General features: G+C 38.2%; 2 protein-coding genes across 3 annotated transcripts in view; one reads left to right on the forward strand and one right to left on the reverse strand.

Annotated features, from left to right (window-relative positions):
* The window catches only part of megf11 (multiple EGF-like-domains 11), a 130,894-nt gene extending 116,814 nt beyond the window's left edge, over positions 1–14,080 (forward strand). The window contains exons 17-27 of one of the 2 annotated variants that reach the window (XM_082181861.1): positions 351–479; positions 1,168–1,296; positions 2,041–2,169; positions 2,407–2,535; positions 4,168–4,401; positions 4,871–4,989; positions 5,993–6,047; positions 7,950–8,009; positions 8,651–8,860; positions 11,910–13,916; positions 13,950–14,080. In XM_082181861.1, the coding sequence (XP_082037987.1) occupies positions 351–479; positions 1,168–1,296; positions 2,041–2,169; positions 2,407–2,535; positions 4,168–4,401; positions 4,871–4,989; positions 5,993–6,047; positions 7,950–8,009; positions 8,651–8,860; positions 11,910–12,085 (1,370 nt within the window). In that variant the 3' untranslated portion in view covers positions 12,086–13,916; positions 13,950–14,080. The remainder of the gene's footprint in view (positions 1–350; positions 480–1,167; positions 1,297–2,040; positions 2,170–2,406; positions 2,536–4,167; positions 4,402–4,870; positions 4,990–5,992; positions 6,048–7,949; positions 8,010–8,650; positions 8,861–11,909; positions 13,917–13,949) is intronic. The other variant, XM_082181862.1, reaches the window with a different exon arrangement.
* Positions 14,081–14,435: 355 nt separating this feature from the next.
* On the reverse strand, positions 14,436–19,776 carry rab11a (RAB11a, member RAS oncogene family). The gene is made up of 5 exons (XM_082181872.1): positions 19,605–19,776; positions 18,171–18,366; positions 17,518–17,711; positions 17,293–17,373; positions 14,436–16,785 (listed from the first exon to the last, which is right to left on the reverse strand). The coding sequence occupies exons 1-5, from the start codon at positions 19,642–19,644 to the stop codon at positions 16,649–16,651; spliced, it is 648 nt and encodes a 215-aa protein (XP_082037998.1). The 5' UTR covers positions 19,645–19,776; the 3' UTR covers positions 14,436–16,648.
* Positions 19,777–21,526: the final 1,750 nt, after the last annotated feature.

Genomic DNA, 21,526 nt, shown 5'->3' on the forward strand with positions numbered 1-21,526 from the left:
CAATACTTGTACTCGATGAACAAGAGCATTTTGTCTTTGTCGAAACATGGTGCTGCAGTAGAGTTTAAGAAATAATCATTATTATTTTACATAATTTCAATAATTTTGTTTAGTGCCGCTGCTGACACACTTCTCATTCACATCACTGAGGAAGCAAAAGCTATTTCGGAAGGATCTGTAATTTGAATGTAAATATTTGACTCGAAAACACATTACTGTGGACAAAGATCAGTGTAAGGATTAAAAACATTGTTAGAATCCTACAGATATTCTGTGATTACCTGAAAGAATGACTCGCAGGTTTAAGTGTTGTGCTTTGTGTCTTTGTTATGTGGTTTGTGTCCCATCAGTGTGTCCCAGTGGCAAATTCGGGAAAGCCTGTGCTGAGATCTGTCTGTGCACTAACAATGGAACCTGCAACCCCATTGACGGCTCCTGCCAGTGCTTCCCAGGTTGGACTGGAGACGACTGTTCACAGAGTATGAACCAATTTGTCTTTCTCTCTGTTTTTGTTTTCAGTTTCACCTTCTACATTTCTCCCACTCTTTGTGTTTAGTCCTACTACTCTGTCCCATTCACTTTCATTCATTTCTCTCTCATGGGCGTCTCATGTCATAGTGCCATGTAAATCATAACCACGTCCATTTTTCTTTGCCAAATACCCCACAAGCACCGCTGATGGAGACCAACAATTTCCTCAATAAATTACTTGATAGCACACTCTCAATAATTCACACAGTGCAAGAGAGCGGCAATATGAAATAGAGACGAGAGCAACAATGTCCCGGAGAATTTATGGCTTATTCGCTCTTCTCCCTCCCCTCTCGAGCTGTTAATCTAACGCTGTTTGCTGTAAGTGAAAGGGTGAGGATTGGCTGTGGGAAAAGTGAGGGATTTCAATTATTAATTCCAAACAGTGACATTTTCAGCTTTTAATTGACTTAAAGGTTTAACTTTATACTGTGGTTACGGCCCTCATTTGAATGCGATTTCCTCTTTGTTTTGGCTGTACCACATTTTATTTGCAAAACATGCAAATTTTACATCGAATGCATCATTTTGTATACATGTTATGTCAATTAGGGGCCTGTAAATGTGCGTTTACACACGTGTTTTATATTAAAACACTATACACATGTGTATCTGACGGTGTCTCTGGCTCCGCAGTTTGTCCCATAGGCCAGTGGGGCCCTGACTGCTTGAACTCATGTAACTGTCACAACGGAGCCCAATGTAGTGCCTACGACGGAGAGTGCAGGTGCAGCCTGGGCTGGACCGGCCTCTACTGCACGCAGCGTGAGTTTCCCTCACACACAAATACACTCACATTCACAGTTATTACATGTACAATTAAACAAATCTCTATTATACACAAACACCCTCTCCCACACACGTAATGAACGTAAAGTGACACAGTGACATCTGTTGGCAGTATTTCAGAAGTGCACCAGGGAGTTGTGAAATCTCATGATGTTATGATGCCACAGAGTGGTCCTTAATAATAAAAGCAAATTTTTTCATGTCAGTCATTTAACTCATTAAATGACCTTGCTCAAGGCGGAAATCAAAAACCATCAGCATCACGCCTGCTAAAAACAAAATCCATCTTTCATTCATTATGTCAATCATTTCTTGATCCCTCCTCTGCTGCCACTCTGTTTGAAACTTTTTTTTTTTATGACGGCAGTGATATAAACTCTTGAGGAGTGATGAAATCAGTTTGTGTTTTGCTGCAATGTTTGCTCCAGTAGGCTTGTTATCTTTAGTAGCCAGACTTGTCTTTGCGTGCTTGTGTATTTATGTACTGTACTTGTGTTTGTCTACGAGTTGCTATTAGTGTCCGAGGCTGTTGTGAAAGTGGAAACACTGCCGTGGTAATACAGCTAAATTAAGTACACGTTACTATAAATTCTGGTCATTTGCAGAATTCGAATGTTGCGGTTTCTCGTACACTGGGTTTCCTGTTTGCCGGCCCCATCAGCATACACCAACTGTGTGTTGTAGGTTAATGTGATGTAGCAGGATATCTCTTTCCTTCAGGCTGTCCCTCAGGGTTTTATGGGCGAGACTGTGCAGAGGTGTGCCGCTGTCAAAATGGAGCTGACTGTGATCATATCACTGGCCAGTGTGCCTGTCGGACTGGCTTTATTGGGACCAACTGTGAACAGAGTGAGTGTTGTAGTCTCTTTATGAATTGTGTGTTCTTGTGTTAGGGGGTTGTGAGAATGTCAGTTCGAAAGAGACCTTTAGCTGTCCTGATGATGGTTGTATTTGATGATCTGTGTGTGTGCGTATGTTCCCCATCCACCATCTCAGGCAGTCCATCACAACATTTATCTGAGTGCTTGTTTTACACAGTTTAGCAGGGGTGTTTAGTTAATGGTGTTCGTCTGTGTTTTTGTACAGAGTGTCCTCCCGGGACATTTGGCTATGGCTGTCAGCAGCTGTGTGAATGTATGAACAACGCCACCTGTGACTATGTGACCGGAACGTGCTACTGCAGCCCGGGATACAAAGGAATCCGCTGTGACCAGGGTAACACTCTCTTTTTTGATGGAAAATTCCAAAATGTTATAGGCTACTAAATGAAGGAACTGGATAAATGATTTCGACTTGAGCCTCAAAGTAACCACACAGCAAGTCATTGGCAACCACCCAGAACACACTAGCAACCACATAGCAACACATTAACAACCAATTAAGTCTGCAAAGAACACCCTAGCAACACACTAACAACCACTTAGACTCTTAGCAACCGCATAGAACATCTTTGGAACTACAAATAAACACCAATCGTGTTTGGGAAAGTTTCTTTTAAAAGTAATGCATTACAATTGCGTTACTTTTTCTCACCTGGGCTGGGCTTGATGTTTGTTTTTTTATTAACAAAAAATAAAAAAGTTATATTTTTGGCAAATGTAAAGGCCCTTTCACACCTAAAGTGAAATATAAAAGCATCAGGCTGAAGGAAATGCAAATTCACGCCTGTACAGTAGAGGGAACAGCTCAAACAACGATAATTATTGTATTTGTACGATAATTTTGACCTCTGTACAATGTACGATCAATAATGAATAAAAAACCACAATGTACAATCATTTCCGAATTTTGTGACACTTCAAATGATGGTCGTTTCAATCATAGGGTTTCTATACTCGTTGATCTAGGTGTGGATTCTACGTCTACCGTCATGATTATGTCTTCCATCTCATCTCACGTTATGTCTTCTCAGCCAATCATTGTGGAGAATGATTCTCTCTCATGAGCACAAGTTAACATTCCTTTTGTATATTGTATATAATGTTGTATATCATAAACATGTCATCTCTGTATGTTTTGCAAGAAAAACTTGCAAACTTCCTGCCGCGGGTCTTAGGTCAGTTGTTTCCAAGCTGAGGTCGATAGTTTAGCAATAAAGTAATTTGCAGGTCGTGTCAATAAGTTGTTGGTCTAGGTAAATAGTTGTATTCTGTACGTTTGACTCGTGTATGATAATTTTCTTCCAAATATGATAATTTTGAGCTTCTGGTACGATACTTGGACATTTCCAATCTTGCAACACTGCTTTCAGCTATGCTGCCATTCTGAATCACAAAACACAAATGTGGTTTATCTCAAGTCATTTTGCTTATTAGTGTGGTTGAATTGAATCATCAAAGTTCAACAGCAAAGACACTGGTTTAAAGTGAGATTAAATACATAAAGTATATTTGCGTTATTTAACATTTAATTATTGCAGGTTTGTGTAATATTCACTGTTTTCATTCATTTATGAATCTGCTTTTGTGTAAGTGAGATGAGTAAATGCATGCTTACATTTACTCTGGAACTACAATAACCATCATGTTTACGCAGCGCACACAACACCTCAAGTGTTACTTGAGCAAAGTGTTACTTACTTGAAAAATAACTCCCATTACTTGTAATGCGTTAATCCCAACACTTCACACCAACAACCACTCAAACCCTTGGCAACCACAAGTATAAACTAGATTTTGATATAAGAAAATGTGAATGGTGCACCGTGCACTTTTTGCGGTGTCTGCTATTGTACATGAAACAAGAGATTAGCATGCATAAGAGAATTATATTGTACCTGTACTTTTGGGAATGAAGTACTCTGACCTGCTCTATTTGATTTCAACATAATCATATTCTGTGTCCCAGCGGCTCTAGTGATGGAGGAGCTGAACCCCTACACTAAGATCAGTCCCGCTCTGGGATCAGAGCGCCAGTCCGCGGGTGCTGTCATGGGAATCATATTCCTGCTCCTGATCATCATGGCTATGCTCAGCTTGTTTGTTTGGTTCAGGCAGAGACAGAGAGACAAAGGCCAGGACATGCCTAGCGTCTCATACACGCCAGCCCTGCGTGTCACCAACACTGACTACTCCCTCTCTGGTGAGAAACTCCTTTGAGACTAATCTTCAAATATTGAATAAGCTGCAATGAACAACTTAAGATGCTCCATGAATGTTTTTACAAATATGACTTATAATAGTACATATGTAGTTGCATTTTCGTCTGCTCAGTAATTGGCAGTAAAAGCAGCAGTTTCAGCATTGCATTATGGTTAACCTGATGCTACCACACTTTTCATACTGAATGCTGATAACCTTGCTGAAGTATATGTTAATCATGTGAAAATACTGCATATCTATTGTCACTTTGTATGCCAGCTGCATAGATGCTAGTTTTATTGATTTGGCTATAAATGGCTCCACCAATTCTGTTAAGTATCATGAATTTCTGTCCATTAAACTGCCCTTGTCTTCTTTGTTATTGCAATATCAGGATGATCATTGTTTGTATACTTGTACAGTGTGATATGTTGGAGTTTTGAACACTGCTGTCTTGCTCTCTACCCTAGAAACATCTCAGAGCAGCAGCAGTGGCCAGTGCTTCTCCAATCCCAGCTACCACACTGTGGCGCAGTGCAACATCTCGTCCTCCATCACAAACAACCTGGATGGCACTCTCACTCTTAAGGTGAGTAATGTGCAGGTTTGGTATATGAACTATTTTCAAAAACGGATTTTTTTTCAAGCATCATATTATGGCAATACTAGCTGTTCTTGTGCTTAGAATATTTCATAAAGAAATGTATGCTGCAACATGACTCAGAAACAAGGGCAAGCTCTACGTATTCACTTTGTACCTGTAGACTTATTTGTTGAAGGGATTCATTTGCATCAAGACGAAATAATGATCCGAAGTTGGATATAAATTTGTGCATCAGCTATAATGTCGGGTTTTGACAAGCTGTGTGACATACGCTACCATTTGAATGGTTGGGGTCAGTAAGATATTTTTTATTCAACAAGGATGCATTTAATTGATCGAAAGTGACAGTCAAGACATTTATAAATTTTACAAAAGTTTTCTATTTCAAATAAATGCTGTTCTGATTCATCAAAGAATTTAGAAAAAAATTATCACAGTTTTGTACATAAATAAAGCAGCACAACTGTTTTCAACATTGATAATAATAAGAAATGTGTCTTGTATTGGCAAAAACTGGAGTAATGATGTTGAAAATGTATATATATATATATATATATATATATATATATATAAATATATGTATATATATATGTATATATATATATATATATAAATTACATTTTAAAATATATTGAAACAGTTATTTTGAATTGTAATAATGTCACTGTATTTTTAAATAAATGCAGTCTTGGTGAACATAAAAAAATATTACCAACCCCAATGTTTCAGACAGACCATAGTGTACATTAGACAGGGTTAATACCGGTGAAGTTAGACCAAATGATGTGTTAAAGTTCTGGACTGAAATTTGTTGTTTTTCCTAAGACAGTAATGTTTTAGGTTATGTAATCATGCCAGTGAGATACATTTTATAGCTTATTTGTTCTTAATGAAACCAAAAAAGGTCAACAATCATTGCACCACAGAAGTCTTTCAGGACAATGGTCTTTCAGAGTGTCTGATGTTTTTTGTCTCTTTTTCCCTTTAGAAAGGAGACAGGAACAGTTCAGAATGGAGAGCGTACTGCAATCTCAATGACCTGGGTCAGTGTACTCACTTAATTTCTAATCTCACCCCCTATTCAAACCATCTGTTCCTGTCAGACAAAAGTACTCATGCAATTTGAAATGGATCAGATATATCATTATTTTCTCCGCTCAGCCTATTCTCCAAACAAATAAGACATTTGTTCTCCATTGGGGCACCAGAGAATTAAACTACTTACTCATTCCTGGGGGGTTGCATGAACACCAGACGGTGCTTCTGGCACTGGAGCAAGACCTCCGCCTGCTGTGTTTTTAAATAAGCCCTTACTTTAGGTGGCACATGCATGTGGTGGAAGGTCAGGCTTTGCCTATATTATCCAAGGTCACTCAGACTAGGGGGGAGAGAGTTCATTACCTCTCTGACATCCCATCCCAAGCCACCTCACCCCATTATGTCTAGCTGCAGGTCTGCTGATAAGGCTTCGGCACAGCACACAAGGCCTCAGAGACTCAGGTACGAGGTTGGGTATTTCCATCATATTCTTTTGCAAGCCCATAGAGGAAGTGAAATAGGGCCAGTGACCACAAGCTTAAATGGATTTCACCTTGTTATTGGACATTTCCCTGATTTCTGATCACAGTGCTGAAGAGATTTAACTTGTAGATGACAGTCTGTTTTATAAATGGGAAGTTATTTCAAAGCCTGAGTCAAAAGTTGTTACATTATGATGAAGATTACAAAGACATTGTCTTCTTGATGAATCATTCACTGTAAGGCAAGGAATCTGTGTTAAAGTAAATGAGGACAGCTTTGCTTTCAAATCAAGGGAAGGTACAAATGGTCCTTTTCTTTAAGCAGACTTAACTTCATTACATTAGAGGAAAACCCCATTTGAACAGTGAGAACGCACTGTTACTCAACTGCTGTCATGTCACAATGTCCAAATTAATATTGCAGTGTGGGTTCAGTGCACTGTTTGAGCATTTCATTTACCGATCTAGACGTCACCTTAAATGACATGTCTCTGGGTAGTCAGCTGAGAAACGTGATGAGTTGTGATGTGATTTGGTTAAAGGTTAACTCATAATACTCATAAGAGTGACTAGGTTGGATATTGTTTAAGCGCTTGCTTTTGCTTTTATATGTAGGTGGATGGAAATACAGTCCTTCCTGTGTCTTGACTTTGGTGTACATCTTGCTTACCTGCCTGCCTTTCCATGTTTTCTGTTTATGACGTTTTGTTGGCTAATTGCAATAACAATCTTTATCATAAAGTCAAATAATTTAACCATACAATAATACTAGGTCTTCCCCTGGGTGCTTATAGCATATGGTTGAGTCTCATGCTGGTTGTAAAAAACTTCAGGAAATGTTCGATTGTCTTAGAAAATATACTAATACATTTAAATATTTATATGTATAAACATTGTTTTATTTGAAAAGGTATGTAGCGTTCACAAAAGCAAAATTTAGGTAGAATTTGATTATATGTAATATATGTACTATCGTTCAAGAAATTAATAATTTTATTCAGCAAGAATGCATTAATTTTATTCAAATACTTTTTCATTGTTACAAAAAAATTCAATTTAAAATAAATATTGATCTTTTAAACTTTCTATTCATCATAGATATCACGGTTTCCACAAAAATATTAAAAAAGGATTAAAGAAGAAAAATATAATAATAAATGTTTCATGAGTACCAAATCAGCATATTAGAATGATTTCTGAAGGATCATGTGACACTGAAGACTGGAGTAATGATGCTGAAAATTCAGCTTTGTCATCACAGGAATAAATTATATTTTAAAATATATTAAAAAGGAAAACAGTTTTAATAAATAGATTTTTTTTTAAAGTAAATTAATGCTTTATGAGCATACTTCCTTCAAAAGGATATATATATATTCTTTTTGAGTCATGAATTACTGAGAATGTGTTCATGTGCCTCATTAGGTGTATCAAGAGGAGACACACTTACACTGAGGGACAGCAAAACCACCCGAATGGCCAAAGGTAATGACTATGTTGGACATTTGCTGGTGTATTATGTGGACACTATACACAAGAGGTCCTTTTCGATTTTAGAGGGGGTCCTTTAACAAGGACAACTGCATTCACTTCGTTTTTAAAGTATGACTTTCGAAGATTAGTAAATTCAGTACTATAGTACTAAAGTGATTACACTGGATGTGCATGTGCCTCATTGGCAAATGCATTACGTTTTAAATGGTGTAAGAGATTTATAAATAGTCTGTTGTGCCATCACTTCCTTCATTCCACAAAGCACAACTTAATCACTTCCTCTATATTTCTGGATGATGTACATAAGTTATACAGCCACATCTATCTTTTACTCTCTCTACACAAACTCATCTTCAGCTACATTAGATCTTAACTGCTGTAACAAGATTTTCCAGTGCAGTCTAACAGGATTTCACTGGAAAAATTCTCCCTGGGATGCTGTTCCTAAACTGTACATCATGGAAAGTGCTTATTTTGCATCTTTGCCGACAGATTGTCTTGAACGCAACTTAATTTTCCTATAGCTCTTTGTATATGTAATAACATTTATTACATTTTTCTCTCCAAGATGATGATGTGGTGATTACATTGCAATAAAATATATTTTAATATCTTTTCTGTAATGTGTGTAGATTACATAAAGGCCTCCATGTGTAGCTCCAGCTCGTGCTCCCTAAATAGTGAGAACCCGTACGCCACCATCCGAGACCCGCCCAGCCTGGCCTGCAAGCACGCTGAAAGCAGCTACGTGGAGATGAAGTCTCCTGCACACAGAGACCTGACCTTCTGCTCCAGCACTAGCACAACCCTCACCACTGCCAGCAGGAACGTCTATGACGTGGGTGAGTCTGATCAAAGCAAATGACTACTTACTTCTTATATGAGCCCTGCTGTTTTATCATTTTTCTCTCTTTAAGCACGAAAGCTGCTAATACAGTGTTAGTACGATGTTGCCATATGGAAACTTCATTTGCCTTCACTTTCTCACTAGTGAGAAAAACAAACTGCATTGTAATTTCTATAGGAAAGACACATTCAAGGGCTGCTCATTTTTTTTGTTAAATCTTTATTAAATAGACGTTGCTCAACATAGTTTTACAGAAAATTAAGAAAGTATGAATGTTGCCATATGTCATTTATAAATTTAAAAAAGATCAATTACAACTGTAGATCAAAATACTTATTTATTCATAAAAGTTAGTCTGTTGTTCTGAGCTGTGAAGTTATACTTTGTCTTTCTTGATATAAGGTGTACTTCAATGTTCAGGTGTGTTTAAAAATTTTCTTCAGTTATAACTAATATATATATATATATATATATATAGTTGCAATCGAAATTATTCAACCCCCATTGCAAATCAGGTTTATTGGCAAAATTTACAGACTTTCAGCTGTTTGCAATGAATAAATTAAACAAAAGTAATTGAAATAGCTCAACACAACAAATGAAAGTGGTTTCCCCAAATTTAACTGAAAATACAACTTTTAATGACTTCTGCAGTTTAAATTATTCAACCCCCCGAATAGAATCCGTCACAACAGCACAAATCTGCAAAAAAGGTGTTGTTTCAAGCACACCTGATGCAAATAATCAAGGGCTTCATTAGTTGCACTAGGTGTGCTTGAGCTAGAACACACAAAATATCTGAACTGGCTAGGTTTGTTGAATGTCACGTTTGACTGCAAGTTAGAAATATGGCTAAGCCAAAAGAATGGTCCAAAAAGTTAAGAGAAGATATAATCACCCTTCACAAACAAGGAACAGGACACAAAAAGATATCGAAGGCACTAAATGTTCCTTGGAAGCATAGTTTGCAAGTTCAAAGTTAAAGGAACAGTGGTTACACTACCTGAACGGGGCAGAAAAAGGCAGCTATCAGTGGCTGAAAGAGAAGATTTCTGAAAGACCTGCAGCAAGACTTTATGGCATCAGGCACTACGTTTTTAGCTTGCACAGTAAGGCGCGTACTAAACGCATGCCAGAACTCCAAGATGTACACCACTACTGACCCAAAAGCATAAGAAAAGTCAGCTCCAATTTGCTCAAAATCAAATAAATAAGCAACAGAAGTTTTGGGATTCTGTTCTGTGGAGCAATGAAACAAAACTTAAACTTTTCAGCCCTATGGATCAGCGGTATGTCTGGAGGAAGAAGAATGAAGCATATGCTGAAAAGAACACTCTGTCTACAGTTAATCATGTGGTGCTCGGTGGTGCTCTGGGGCTGCTTTGTATCCTCTGGCACTGGAAACCTGCTGCGTGTGGAAGGCAAGATGGATTTATTGAAGTATCAGGAAATCCTAGGAGAAAACATCCTGCCGTCAGTGAGGAAGCCGAAGCTTGGGCGTCATTGGCCTTTTCTCACAGCACTTGATATAATATAAACGTATCAATTTGATGGTGGATCCAGAAAGGTTCAAACGACAATCACCAGTGACAACTGGAGATTCACTTCCTAGTAGCTACAGAAAAAAAAGAGACTGCAGACCATGCGAAAACAAGGATAAATATCGGAAGGGCATTAAATGTAGTCATGCAATGCTGATGTTGTTAACATGAACAATTTGAGAATATGCATGGTTTGACGTGATATGATAAGCGATCGTTAGATTTAATCATCGCGATTTACTGCAGTGCTTTTTTCCCCTTAGTTGGTCAGAACAAAAGTGGATGTTACTTACTTTTTCAGATGACATTTCCCAGTGAAACTTCTTATGTTGGTCATACTTCCAAAAAGTAGAATCTGTGATTCCGAATGACAGTATCCACACCGGCGCGGTGACTGACTGCCGCACATTCTCCTCAAAGCATTGGATTCATCCTCGCTGTGCCATGCCGAGGCACAACCCACGTAAAGTTGATTATTCCGCTAATATCTGCAATTGCAGTAGTACAAGGTTGCCATTTGGCAATATTTAATCCCAGTATCTTTCCCCAAATGAATCCAAAATATATATTCAGTTAAATTCAATTCACATTTATTTGTATAGTGCTTTTCATAATACATATCGTTTCAAAGCAGCTTTACAGAAAATGCATGTGTCAATTCAGAGTGATCTGTTATCAGAGGTGACTGTGTCCAAGTAATCCCTTTTAGAAATGTACATAATCACGCAGTTAGCTAACAATGTATTCATTTAAGGCAGAAACAATGAGCTTAATTAAGTAATTATTAAAAGTTGTTAACAACTCGGGATGGGCATCCCGAGATAAAACAGAAAAGTAAATGGAAAATAATTAGCATAGCTGCTGTTCATAACATTTCAAGGAAAGATAATCATGTGAATTTGATCTGATATAACTGGAGTACAAGGTTATGAGCTGCATTATGTGAAAGCTTGGCTAAAGAGATGTCTTTTATCTAGATTTAAACTGGAAGAGCAAGTCTGAGCCCCGAACATTCAGGAAGGCTATTCCAGAGGTTAGGAGCCAAATGTGAAAACGCTCCCTCCTTTAGTAGACTTTAGATATACTAGGTACAACCAGAAGTCCAGAGTTTCGTGACCTTAAAGAGTGTGATGGATTGTAGGGCGATAGAAGATCGGTTAAATACACAGGAGCTAAACCGTTTAGGGCCTTATAGGTCAGTAGCAATACTTTGTAATCGATACAGAACTTAATAGGTAATCAGTGTAGAGGTGATAAAATTGGTGTTATATGATCATATTTTCTTAGCAGCTCTAGCAGCTGCATTTTGGACTAATTGTAGCTTGTTTATTGAGGATGCAGGACAATCATCAAGTAATGCAGCTAATGGGAAAAATATGAAATCTTAAGAATGTAATATTGTATCTTTATAATGTAATGTACACCATATAGAGAGCTATGTGTTAAAGATTCAGAGAGTTTTAGAAATTGAGCCGCTCACCTCTCGCCACCTTTCCTTCTCAGAACCGACAGTGAGTGTTCTTCAGGGACCCAACGGCCTGGCGACCGGATTCTCCCAGAGTCCTTACGACCTCCCGCGGAACAGCCACATTCCCAGCCACTACGACATCTTGCCCATGCGCCACAGCCCCACACACACCCCACCCCCTCCAGAGAGCCCCCCGAGCTCCCTGCTGTAGAGACCAGGCCTGCCCCAAAAACACGGGACGCAAGACTGGCAGCTCCCAGACCTCGTTTTTTTACAATCTCAACCTCTCTCTCTCTCTTCTTATCTCTCTTCCTCTCCAACACACTTTCAAGTACAGATGCATGAGTAGATTATACTGGACATGACCCAGGTGGAGACCGTATTCCTCTTTCCGTTGAGTAAAGGAGGATTGTAGGAAATGGACTGTATACCAGAACAAGAGTTCCAGATTTGGACACCAGCGATTATTCATCACCCCTCTCAGAGACGTTTTTTAACAAGCTGTGCATATAAAATCAGGAAATACAAGGGTAGTAAAGCATTCTTTGCTTATAGGTCTATGAAAAGACATTTGGAGGGAATAAAGAAGCGTTTGAGAGGTTTTCATGGAAACATACTCACTATGTTGATTCTTAAAGAAAAGAGTTCAGCACACGGGAACAGATAATCAATGCGACTCAATGATCCAGAACTTTTAATTTGGAGTTGGCAGCCGGGGTGACCGTGAGGTGGCAGACCTCTTTTTCACCCCGGAGCATTTAGTCTGGACCTTAGAGACAAAAGCATGGTTTAAAATAAGAAATATTAAGAGTTCCTATTGTGTAAAGACGGTTACCGTTATGAGGGAGTACCAGGACTTTATAATACTGTACATTCGTCTACCACTCAGAAATATTTATAAAAGTTTATGAGGAGAGGCTGGGGTCAACATGAGCTCTGTGATACTGTACTACACTGCTCATTTGTGTAACAACCTGGTGCTTTCTATTGTACATAGACGTTTATGTCTGTTGCTATCAAGTGTGTATGTCTTATGAATTGGAATTAAGTTGTGTAAGTGACGCTTTTCAAAGCTATCACGTTTAGTTTTTCTTCTTTGTATGTTTACATTTTTAAAACATCTGTTAACAGGCCTTGAAAGGTTTTTATTTTGTGGTTATGTATTTATGATGTTTATTTATACCTTGTTTGTGCAAGTGATGTTTTTCTTTATAGTGTAAAAGTTAAACATATTTAAAAGGGTAAAAAAGTAGCATGAACAAATGATACCCATAGTGACCAATTATTTTCATGTGCTTGTGCTATTTGTGCACAGTATTAATATATAAAGTCGACATTATATGTTAGCTCTTATGTCAAAATAGACTCCATGATAGGACGAGACCTCATACTTGTTCTAAAAACAGTATAAATAGATTTGGAGACGTGTCCCTTTCCTTGTGTTTCAGTTTGTTTGATGATTATAACTTTGCAGCTTTGATTTGAGTTTTGTTCTGAAGTGGCTGCGTAACATCATAATAGCAATAACATAGTGACAATCATTCATAAATAAAAGGGGAAAAAACATTTCATTAATCCTATCAACTCTAACGCTCAGCAGTGTTTCCTCATGCACTTTTATGAATTGTTCAAGATCGCTCAGTTTATTTAATTTTCTTACTGTTTAATTGCTGGTTTACATGAAGAAGTCCTCATTTTTGTAAGCTGTATGAAAGTTGATTAATCACGTTGTTCGGCAGTCACATTTTTTGTGTAATAACCACTAAACTGTATAATTGACTCTCTCAAGGTAAAGTTAATCTTTAAAAACATTAACAGTTTAAAGTATTTTTTAGCAAATCTCTAAATTAATCGTTTTTTTATATTGTACATTATAATGTTGTGATGCTAGATTCATTTAGTGTTTTATTTTTAATTTATTTAGACATAAGTGTAGGATTTTGATATCGTTCATAGGGCTGCACAATATTGTAGAAAAATGCGATAACTCAATGCGATATTCGATACGATAATGCTTAAAGTGTGCAAAAAACAAAAAAAGTGTGACAAGAAATCATCCCTACAACTTCTGAAAGTGAACAGCAGTGTTTTACTGTAGCATAAGTAGTTAATAGTTAATAAAAGAAGTGTTATTTTAACATCAGTGTAAACCAAAGGGTTTAGGGTTTCAGGAAAGGCTACATTAGGTTTGTTTAACAACAGAAACTGAATAATCAAATGTAAAAATAAAACACTGCTTAGTTTTCACTGTATGAATTAAATATATCCTGATTCTTATTCTTATTTGATAAATTGTGCAACCCTAATCGTTCATTTACCATGAAAATAATAATTTGGTCTGCACTGAACATCATCTGTCACACATAACTGCTCCCTTTTAAATAAACCAACCACTTTTACTATCTTTAGAAATCAGGACATAGTGGCCATGACTTAAGGAACTGAAATATGTAACAAAAAAAAAAAAGGAATAAAGTAACTGCATAATGAGGTAATAAACCGTTTACATGAAACCTAAGCTTTTAAAGAAAGGTTAAAAAATATATAAGTAACAGAAAAGCTTTGAATTAACTACATATTTTATTTGCTCTTTTAAATTGGAATTACAGGTGACTGAGTAATAGTATAATCATAACAATACAAAATAAAATCACAGTACAGTGCAGACAAAAGAAACAAAAAGAAATAAGGTTCTCGAGGCAATACGTGAAAGATCCGACAGTCAGAAAAGTAATATCTGGGTAATCTTACTAGGACACACCAGCTATGTGCAGTGCATGGGCAGGTCATAGTCGTGCCATCTGTGCCCTCACATCATTGGCACTGGCCCCTGTTAGCACCAGAGACCCCTGCCTCTAGAGAACAGTCATACAATCAGAGTCAGGGTCCTAAAAGAACAGAAACAGACCCTGACGCTTGTATAATCACCAGGTCTTTTCCTCTCGATGGCGATAAGTACTGTATGTGCTGCTTATAAGCTATAGGAGACTCACTAAAAACAGTAAAATGACCTGCATGCAGTAATGTCGGTTCAGTCTGATTCAGTAATTACATTGCAGCCTTTAAGGGCCTTCAATTCCACCTGGAATGTGTTCTGATACTGTTGGGAATGATCTTAGCAAGCTATGTTGTTTTACCTAGCGCTAGGGTAATTAAACTCAAAGGGATCGATAACCGAAGAAAAATAAACCACTGCTGAGGTCTACAGTATTCTTCCTCCCCGAGGTCGCCTGTGGTGGTGACCGTTATATAACATGCATTATTAGTTCAGTCTTTACTGATATTTCATGTCACACTGAGTAAATTTTATTAAACAGCCATTAAGCGAAGACGAGCATCACAGCTTGTGGTAGTTTCCTCATCTGCTGGAATCAGGACAAAGACTTTTTTTGTAGGCTAAAACACATAATACATTCATAAATTATCACACTGTGTCTCAACGCTTAAGAGTCCCATCACTTCGCCACGAAGATTAAAAGGCTAACAACTCGATTCAAGTGACTACCACAGAATAAATACAAGTTACAGGTCTTAAGATCATTAACTGTAGTGGCGGGAGATATTTTACATTCAGTGCAATAAAAAAGAAAGAGAAAGTATCCAGTCTATTCCCTAGAGTGCTCTCATGTGATGCGGCCGTCAGCTGGCCACTATTCGCTGCTGCGTGTTTTTCCTGTTCCGACTTTAACGACAGAGTGTGACCTGCAAAAGTACAATGGGTTTGAGGTTGCGATGATAAGATAATGTTACGTTTAGGGGAAGTCTTCCCTCATTTCATACTGAATAGGTTTGTGGTAGTGTTTCAAAGAGAACTTGTGCCGGTTTGGTAGTACGGTCCCCTCGTTAGGAAACAATCTTTCTGCATCATGACATCAATTCTTGTTTATTACAAATTTAACTTTTGCTATGCGAAGACAACAACTGAAAGGGCTGGTAACACAAAAAGAAAGGGTCCATATTGGACAACATTACAGCGTGATTCTAGCGTGTGATGAAGGCCTCGCCGCACTGGCACGGACAGCTGAAGAGGTGTTGCGTTTTAAGCACATGCATGAAAGCGTCCGTGTAACGTTCCGTTAAAAAAAAGGCACTAAAACCACTATTCTACCTCGATGCAAATGAAGCACGTGATGGCGAAGAGAAAACAGCGCAGTAGCTATGTGCCTTAAGGCCTCTTCCATTGGCCTGATGGTGAAATCAAGAACGTGATGCGATGCCGCCCCATGCCGAATGCATGAAGGGAGTGTACATGCAATGAGAACCACACTTGGAAGATGGCTGAAAGGTGAAGACTGTGGTCTTTGGGCCCTAATCATCATCTAACATCTATCAGGTACATCATCTCTCTACAATCACAACATTAAATATAGCAAAACCTCCAATACTGCACGTTTCTCCCCTCCACCCCAGAGACAAGGGGGGCTGCTACTAAAGACATACATGAGCGAACCTCACACGTTTGTGAATGAAATTATATATTAAGACATTTCAGTGAAGATCGGCACAAATGATTATTAAAATTCTGCAATATAAAAGCCTACCATGGCAGGAAGGAGAGAGGGGGAAAAAAACAACAAAAAAAACAAGCTTAGTCCAGACTGCAGGTGGTGACCCTTTGAGATTCCAGCTTTGGAACCAGCCTCTGTGCTCAAGCCTAGTTGTGCAGCTGCATCTCAGACCCAAAGCAGTCTTGAAGGGGGGAGGGGAGGGGGTGTTGCAGGTGGGTGGTTGGGGTTTTGGGGGGAAGGGAGGGGGGGTTATGGTACGGGTGCCGCTAGATGCTCTGGCAGCACTGCATCTTTGGTTTATTCTCAGTAGGTTGCACCTGGATGGACACTACATTGTTGCTAGGTGACATGTCATTGTCTCGGCGGTCGGACATCTGCTTTTGGGATACGATCCGATAGATTTCTAAGGAACAGAAAAAGATATTGATGCTAAGACAATGTACACAGTGACAACACGAACTGGTAATGAATACGGACTTTGTGTTGCCGTAAAAGCCTATAAACCCTACAGTTATTACTGGACACAATTACAGCATTGCAGCCGACTGCGATGCCTTTGAAACATTTATTATTTGTTCTTCCCCTGCAGATGCCAGGAGCCAAACAGAGGAGCAAAAGACGACGGAAACTCTCTATTGCAGTCACGTCAGGCTAGAGAAACCTACCCGACCAAGTCAGGGCTTTTGATGAGTCATTCATAAGGATGTGGCCTTCAGCCAATCATTTACAATCTTTCTTTTTTATCCTTTTAAACAAACAAACAGTAATTTCCTCAAGCCTGATTAGTGTGTTTTTCATCATTCTTGTATTCTACTACCAGTACATAAATAAAAGTTTATCATCCTTAACCTTGCACACTGATAAGTATCCGCTGCGTGTGCTGAAACGCTCTTTTGAAAAGCACACTCACCAGTCAGGATGGTCTGAAAAGCGGTCTCTACATTGGTGGAATCCAAAGCCGAGGTCTCTAGGAAGGACAGACCGTTTTTCTCTGCAAACATGGGGAACATACATTAACGTTCATGGTAAAAGAGTACACAAAGAAACCAAACAAATGAATGCCCTGGCTATACACACTCCCTGTAATGCATCAGGAGTTAAAGGTCCACTTTTAAGTCTTTATTGTAGATCTAACCTGCAAATGCACGCGCTTCGTCGGTGGGCACGGCCCGGAGGTGACGCAAGTCGCTTTTATTGCCCACGAGCATGATGACAATATTGCTGTCTGCATGGTCTCGGAGCTCCTTAAGCCAACGTTCCACATTCTCATAGGTCAGGTGCTTGGCGATGTCATACACTAGGAGGGCCCCCACAGCTCCCCGGTAATACCTGCACATCAACACAGGGAACCAATCAAAAGATAGTGGAAGATTGAAGTGTGCTCAATGAGTACACTTAAACATCAAATCAAAATGCATTTCTTGATTCTAATGTGAATGATTCAATCATCCAATTAAATTAAGCTTGTCTTCATAATAATTAATCAGACTATAGAAAATTGCTTCCCCTCTGAAACAACTTTCATTTTTGACTGACATCATATTTGACTGCAGTTGTTGTAAATACTCAAACTCTTTAAATGTCAGGTGGATTCGTTCTTCAAACAATAAAAAAAATCGTTCCTCTGCGCTGTTATTTTATCTGTGGTGTGGACTTCCCTAGGATCATTAGTTACTGACCGTCCTTGGTGTGAACGAGCTTTTAGACTTTATCAAACAAAACAACAAATACATAAACTAAATAAAATGTCAATTGGTATCTGGAATATGAGGAAGGAAAAACACTTACGCTGAAGTGATGGCTCGGTAGCGTTCCTGTCCAGCTGTGTCCCAAATCTGAGCCTTCACCGTCTTCCCATCCACCTGAATGCTCCGTGTAGCGAACTCCACTCCGATAGTGCTTTTGCTCTCAAGGTTGAATTCATTGCGGGTGAAACGAGACAGCAGGTTACTCTTCCCCACACCAGAGTCTCCAATCAGGACCACTTTAAAATAAAAAACATCATGGTTTTATATCTGAGAAACACCATAACCTAGTTCAGCCAATCTTCAGTTGCGTTTGATGAACAAAAGCCTTATGGGTTTGGAAGACAATTTTATTGCATGAACTAGCCATTTAAATAGGAGTGCGAGTGATAAATCAAAGACATCTCTGTCTAAAATAAAATATAGGAACAAACCTCCTCGTATTTGGAAACTACCTAAGCGCTTATGACACAACCTAATTTAAAAGTGAAGTGCATTTAAATAAGTTTAAAAAGACATGACCATTTTTGGTAACATTCTTGTGTGACAATAAACTTGGTGAATAACGTAAGCTTACAAACTTTTTCTAGGCTAATTTGAAGATTTATTACATCGAACATGACTATACTAGATTAGAGAGGTTGTTGACGATCACTACGCTTCACGTCATTTCTTGATGACAACATGGAGAGAAACCTCACAAACTGCGAGAACAATCCATTTCAATGATGACTGAATAGGGAACAACTTGTTTTATGGACTTATTCTAAAAAGGTCAATTTCACATTCTTACATGAAAAAAACAACAACGATAACATAAGCAAAGAGAGGTCGCATCACCTGATACCTTGTATTTCCTTAAAAACACCGTAACAATAAGCTGACACAAATAATTTTTCAAGGACCGTTCACCCAAAATGTGTTCATATTGTTCCAAAACGACTATATTTTTGTCGGTGGAACACAAAAGGAGATGTTAGGCAGAATGACAGCCTCGTTTACCGTTCACTTTCATTGTAAGGAAAAGGATATAATGAAAGCGAACAGTGGTTGAAGTTGCCCCAAATATTTCCTTTTGTCTTCCAACGAAGTCAATCAGTCATATACAGGCTTGGAAAAACATCTGGGAATACAGGCCGTTTCCCATTTCCGCCTGCTCCGTTAAACCCCTCCAGCGACAGTATCAGCTAACTTCAGCTAGCCGCTTCAAGGTGTGGTCCGATCTTCGGTAAACTGTGCTTTATGTAGTCAATCAACCAACATCAGTATAGACAGAGTGCACCTTAACTGAGTAATATAAGACTAAAATGATACTATTCCAGCCGAGGAGCATGAGTTTGTTTTGGGCTGTTTGAAGTGAGCTAGCCGGTTAGCTGGCCTTTATGTGTTTAATATAAAACCACACTATCTAACATTAACCACGATGATCAGCGCCGCTTTAACTTATACAGTCGACGCAAATGTTGTATATACTAACCTTTAAACAAGTAGTCATACTCGTCGTCTCGCGTCCCCATTTCGATTAAAACAAAAGCGCAAACAATGGAAGAATGTGAAGCAAAAGTGTAGCAGACCCGTCCCTGTCCTCTCCGCTACTGCACTGCAGTGTATTTGTGATTAGGCAGTAGCCATGCTAACAGGTTAGCAAGCAGGCGAACCAGTGAGCGTCTTCTGAAGTGTTCCGGGTTAGGGCCTTTACAAGCTGTCAAAATAAAAGCCGTATTACAATATTTATTTCATTTTATTTGGCAGTTTTTTTAACTTTTTATGTGTTTTAAATCAAAAAGATACCATTCTAATTGAAGATGTACAGTGTAATATGTGTACATATATTGTATGCCTTGTTTAATGTATATCTTAATAATCTATAACTATAAAACAGCTAAATGTTTGTGAATCGTGCAATTGTGTTTAAAGTGCTAATATTGTTTAATATGTTTTAATTTGAAACGTGCTTTTGCAGAAACCTTTTTTTTAGAACAGAAAAACAGTCGCATGTCCAGCATATCATTGTGTTCTTAGGAATTATTTTTAATTTAGACTTGTAAAAGTGGGTTGTTAGGTCATACTTCCTGGTGATAGCGGTTTGAAGGAAAAAACAAGCAACGAAGAAAACATTTATTAATTTTAATGTTGTTAATGTTAAAACTATAGATTTCCACCACTAGGTAGGGTGGTTCCATGGTGTAATGGTTAGCACTCTGGACTCTGAATCCAGCGATCCGAGTTCAAATCTCGGTGGAACCTACGATTTTACATTTTATGGGTAAAACATTTTAAAAACTGGATTTCTCGATAATAGTAAACAGGAGAATGAAAAGACCTGTTCTAAATCATGACTCTTCTAAAGGGGCAATAAGGAGCTCAACCACTGTGATAAATCGGTATAACGGATTTCCCTTCTTTTTTTTTATTTCTTTTTTTTTTTTACACACAAGATTAAAAGATTTCAAAGATAAAAATGAAAGGTTTAAATAGTTTTTACTTGTCTAAAGTAAAAGCATTCTGCGAACCGTCTCACATTATTCATATAAAAAAATAAACATTACCTACGACCACTAGGGTGCCGTATTGTGCATATCTTCGGTCACACAGAAACACCAAAATGGTTGAAATGTGTTAAACACGTGATTGCAAGGAGATGTACTGCTTTGCAGTAGGGATGGGAATTGGGAAAGTCCCCATGATTCACAATGACTCAAAATCAAATTTTGTATGAACAGATATTTCATCTCATATTTAGCTAACTGTATGTAGATATTTCATTCATATTGAGTGGATAGTTTGAAAATGACAAAACATTTTAAACACAATCTGAACCTTTTGATGCCGCCAAATGTATTTACTCATTCTGTAATTATATCACATTCCATACCTGGTTACACAATCATAGCAACCAAACCTGTGACTCATAATAGACAGCCATATGCATTTCCTGGCAATGTTTTTAATGCCAGTTTCAGTTCTATTTAGCTAGCCAGCCCTTTGCTTATAGCCGACTCTGTTGAATAGCCTACAGATTAATTTATTCCAAAAAAAAAAAACCTATGAAAAAACTAGTCTTTGATTACACAAAAAGTATGACTGTCGTTATAATTATGAGAAGGTTTTCTACTTTTTAGATGACTATCCCAGCAAGTTGTGTGATTTGAAGTATGGTTGCACCCTTTTTACTTAATTTTTCGTATAACATCACCCAGACTCATCTTGCAGGCCTTCATCTAGAAGCCCTGCTGAATCTCTAATGCTTCACTGCAAACTGTACCGGACTGTAATCAGAGCTGCATATTTGATGTATATTCTGTAAGTCTTCCAGTAATGTTTCTGGTTGCTGACTCATCTTTGAAAAGAATCAATCTGCTGGACAATTGGGGGTTTTCTTCACTGCAAAACTTTATG

Source organism: Leuciscus leuciscus (assembly GCF_965113295.1).
Source record: "Leuciscus leuciscus genome assembly, chromosome: 10".
Classification (NCBI taxonomy): domain Eukaryota; kingdom Metazoa; phylum Chordata; class Actinopteri; order Cypriniformes; family Leuciscidae; genus Leuciscus; species Leuciscus leuciscus.

Bases quoted from the DNA above. Each gene is read 5' to 3' on its own strand.
- rab11a (XM_082181872.1), bottom strand. From the start codon at position 19,644: ATGGGGACGCGAGACGACGAGTATGACTACTTGTTTAAAG. The intron at 17,712-18,170 runs GTAAGTGTTTTT...GTTGATGTGCAG, and splicing joins TACCGAGCCATCACTTCAGC to GTATTACCGGGGAGCTGTGG. The intron at 16,786-17,292 runs GTGAGTGTGCTT...TCTGTTCCTTAG, and splicing joins TTTTCAGACCATCCTGACTG to AAATCTATCGGATCGTATCC.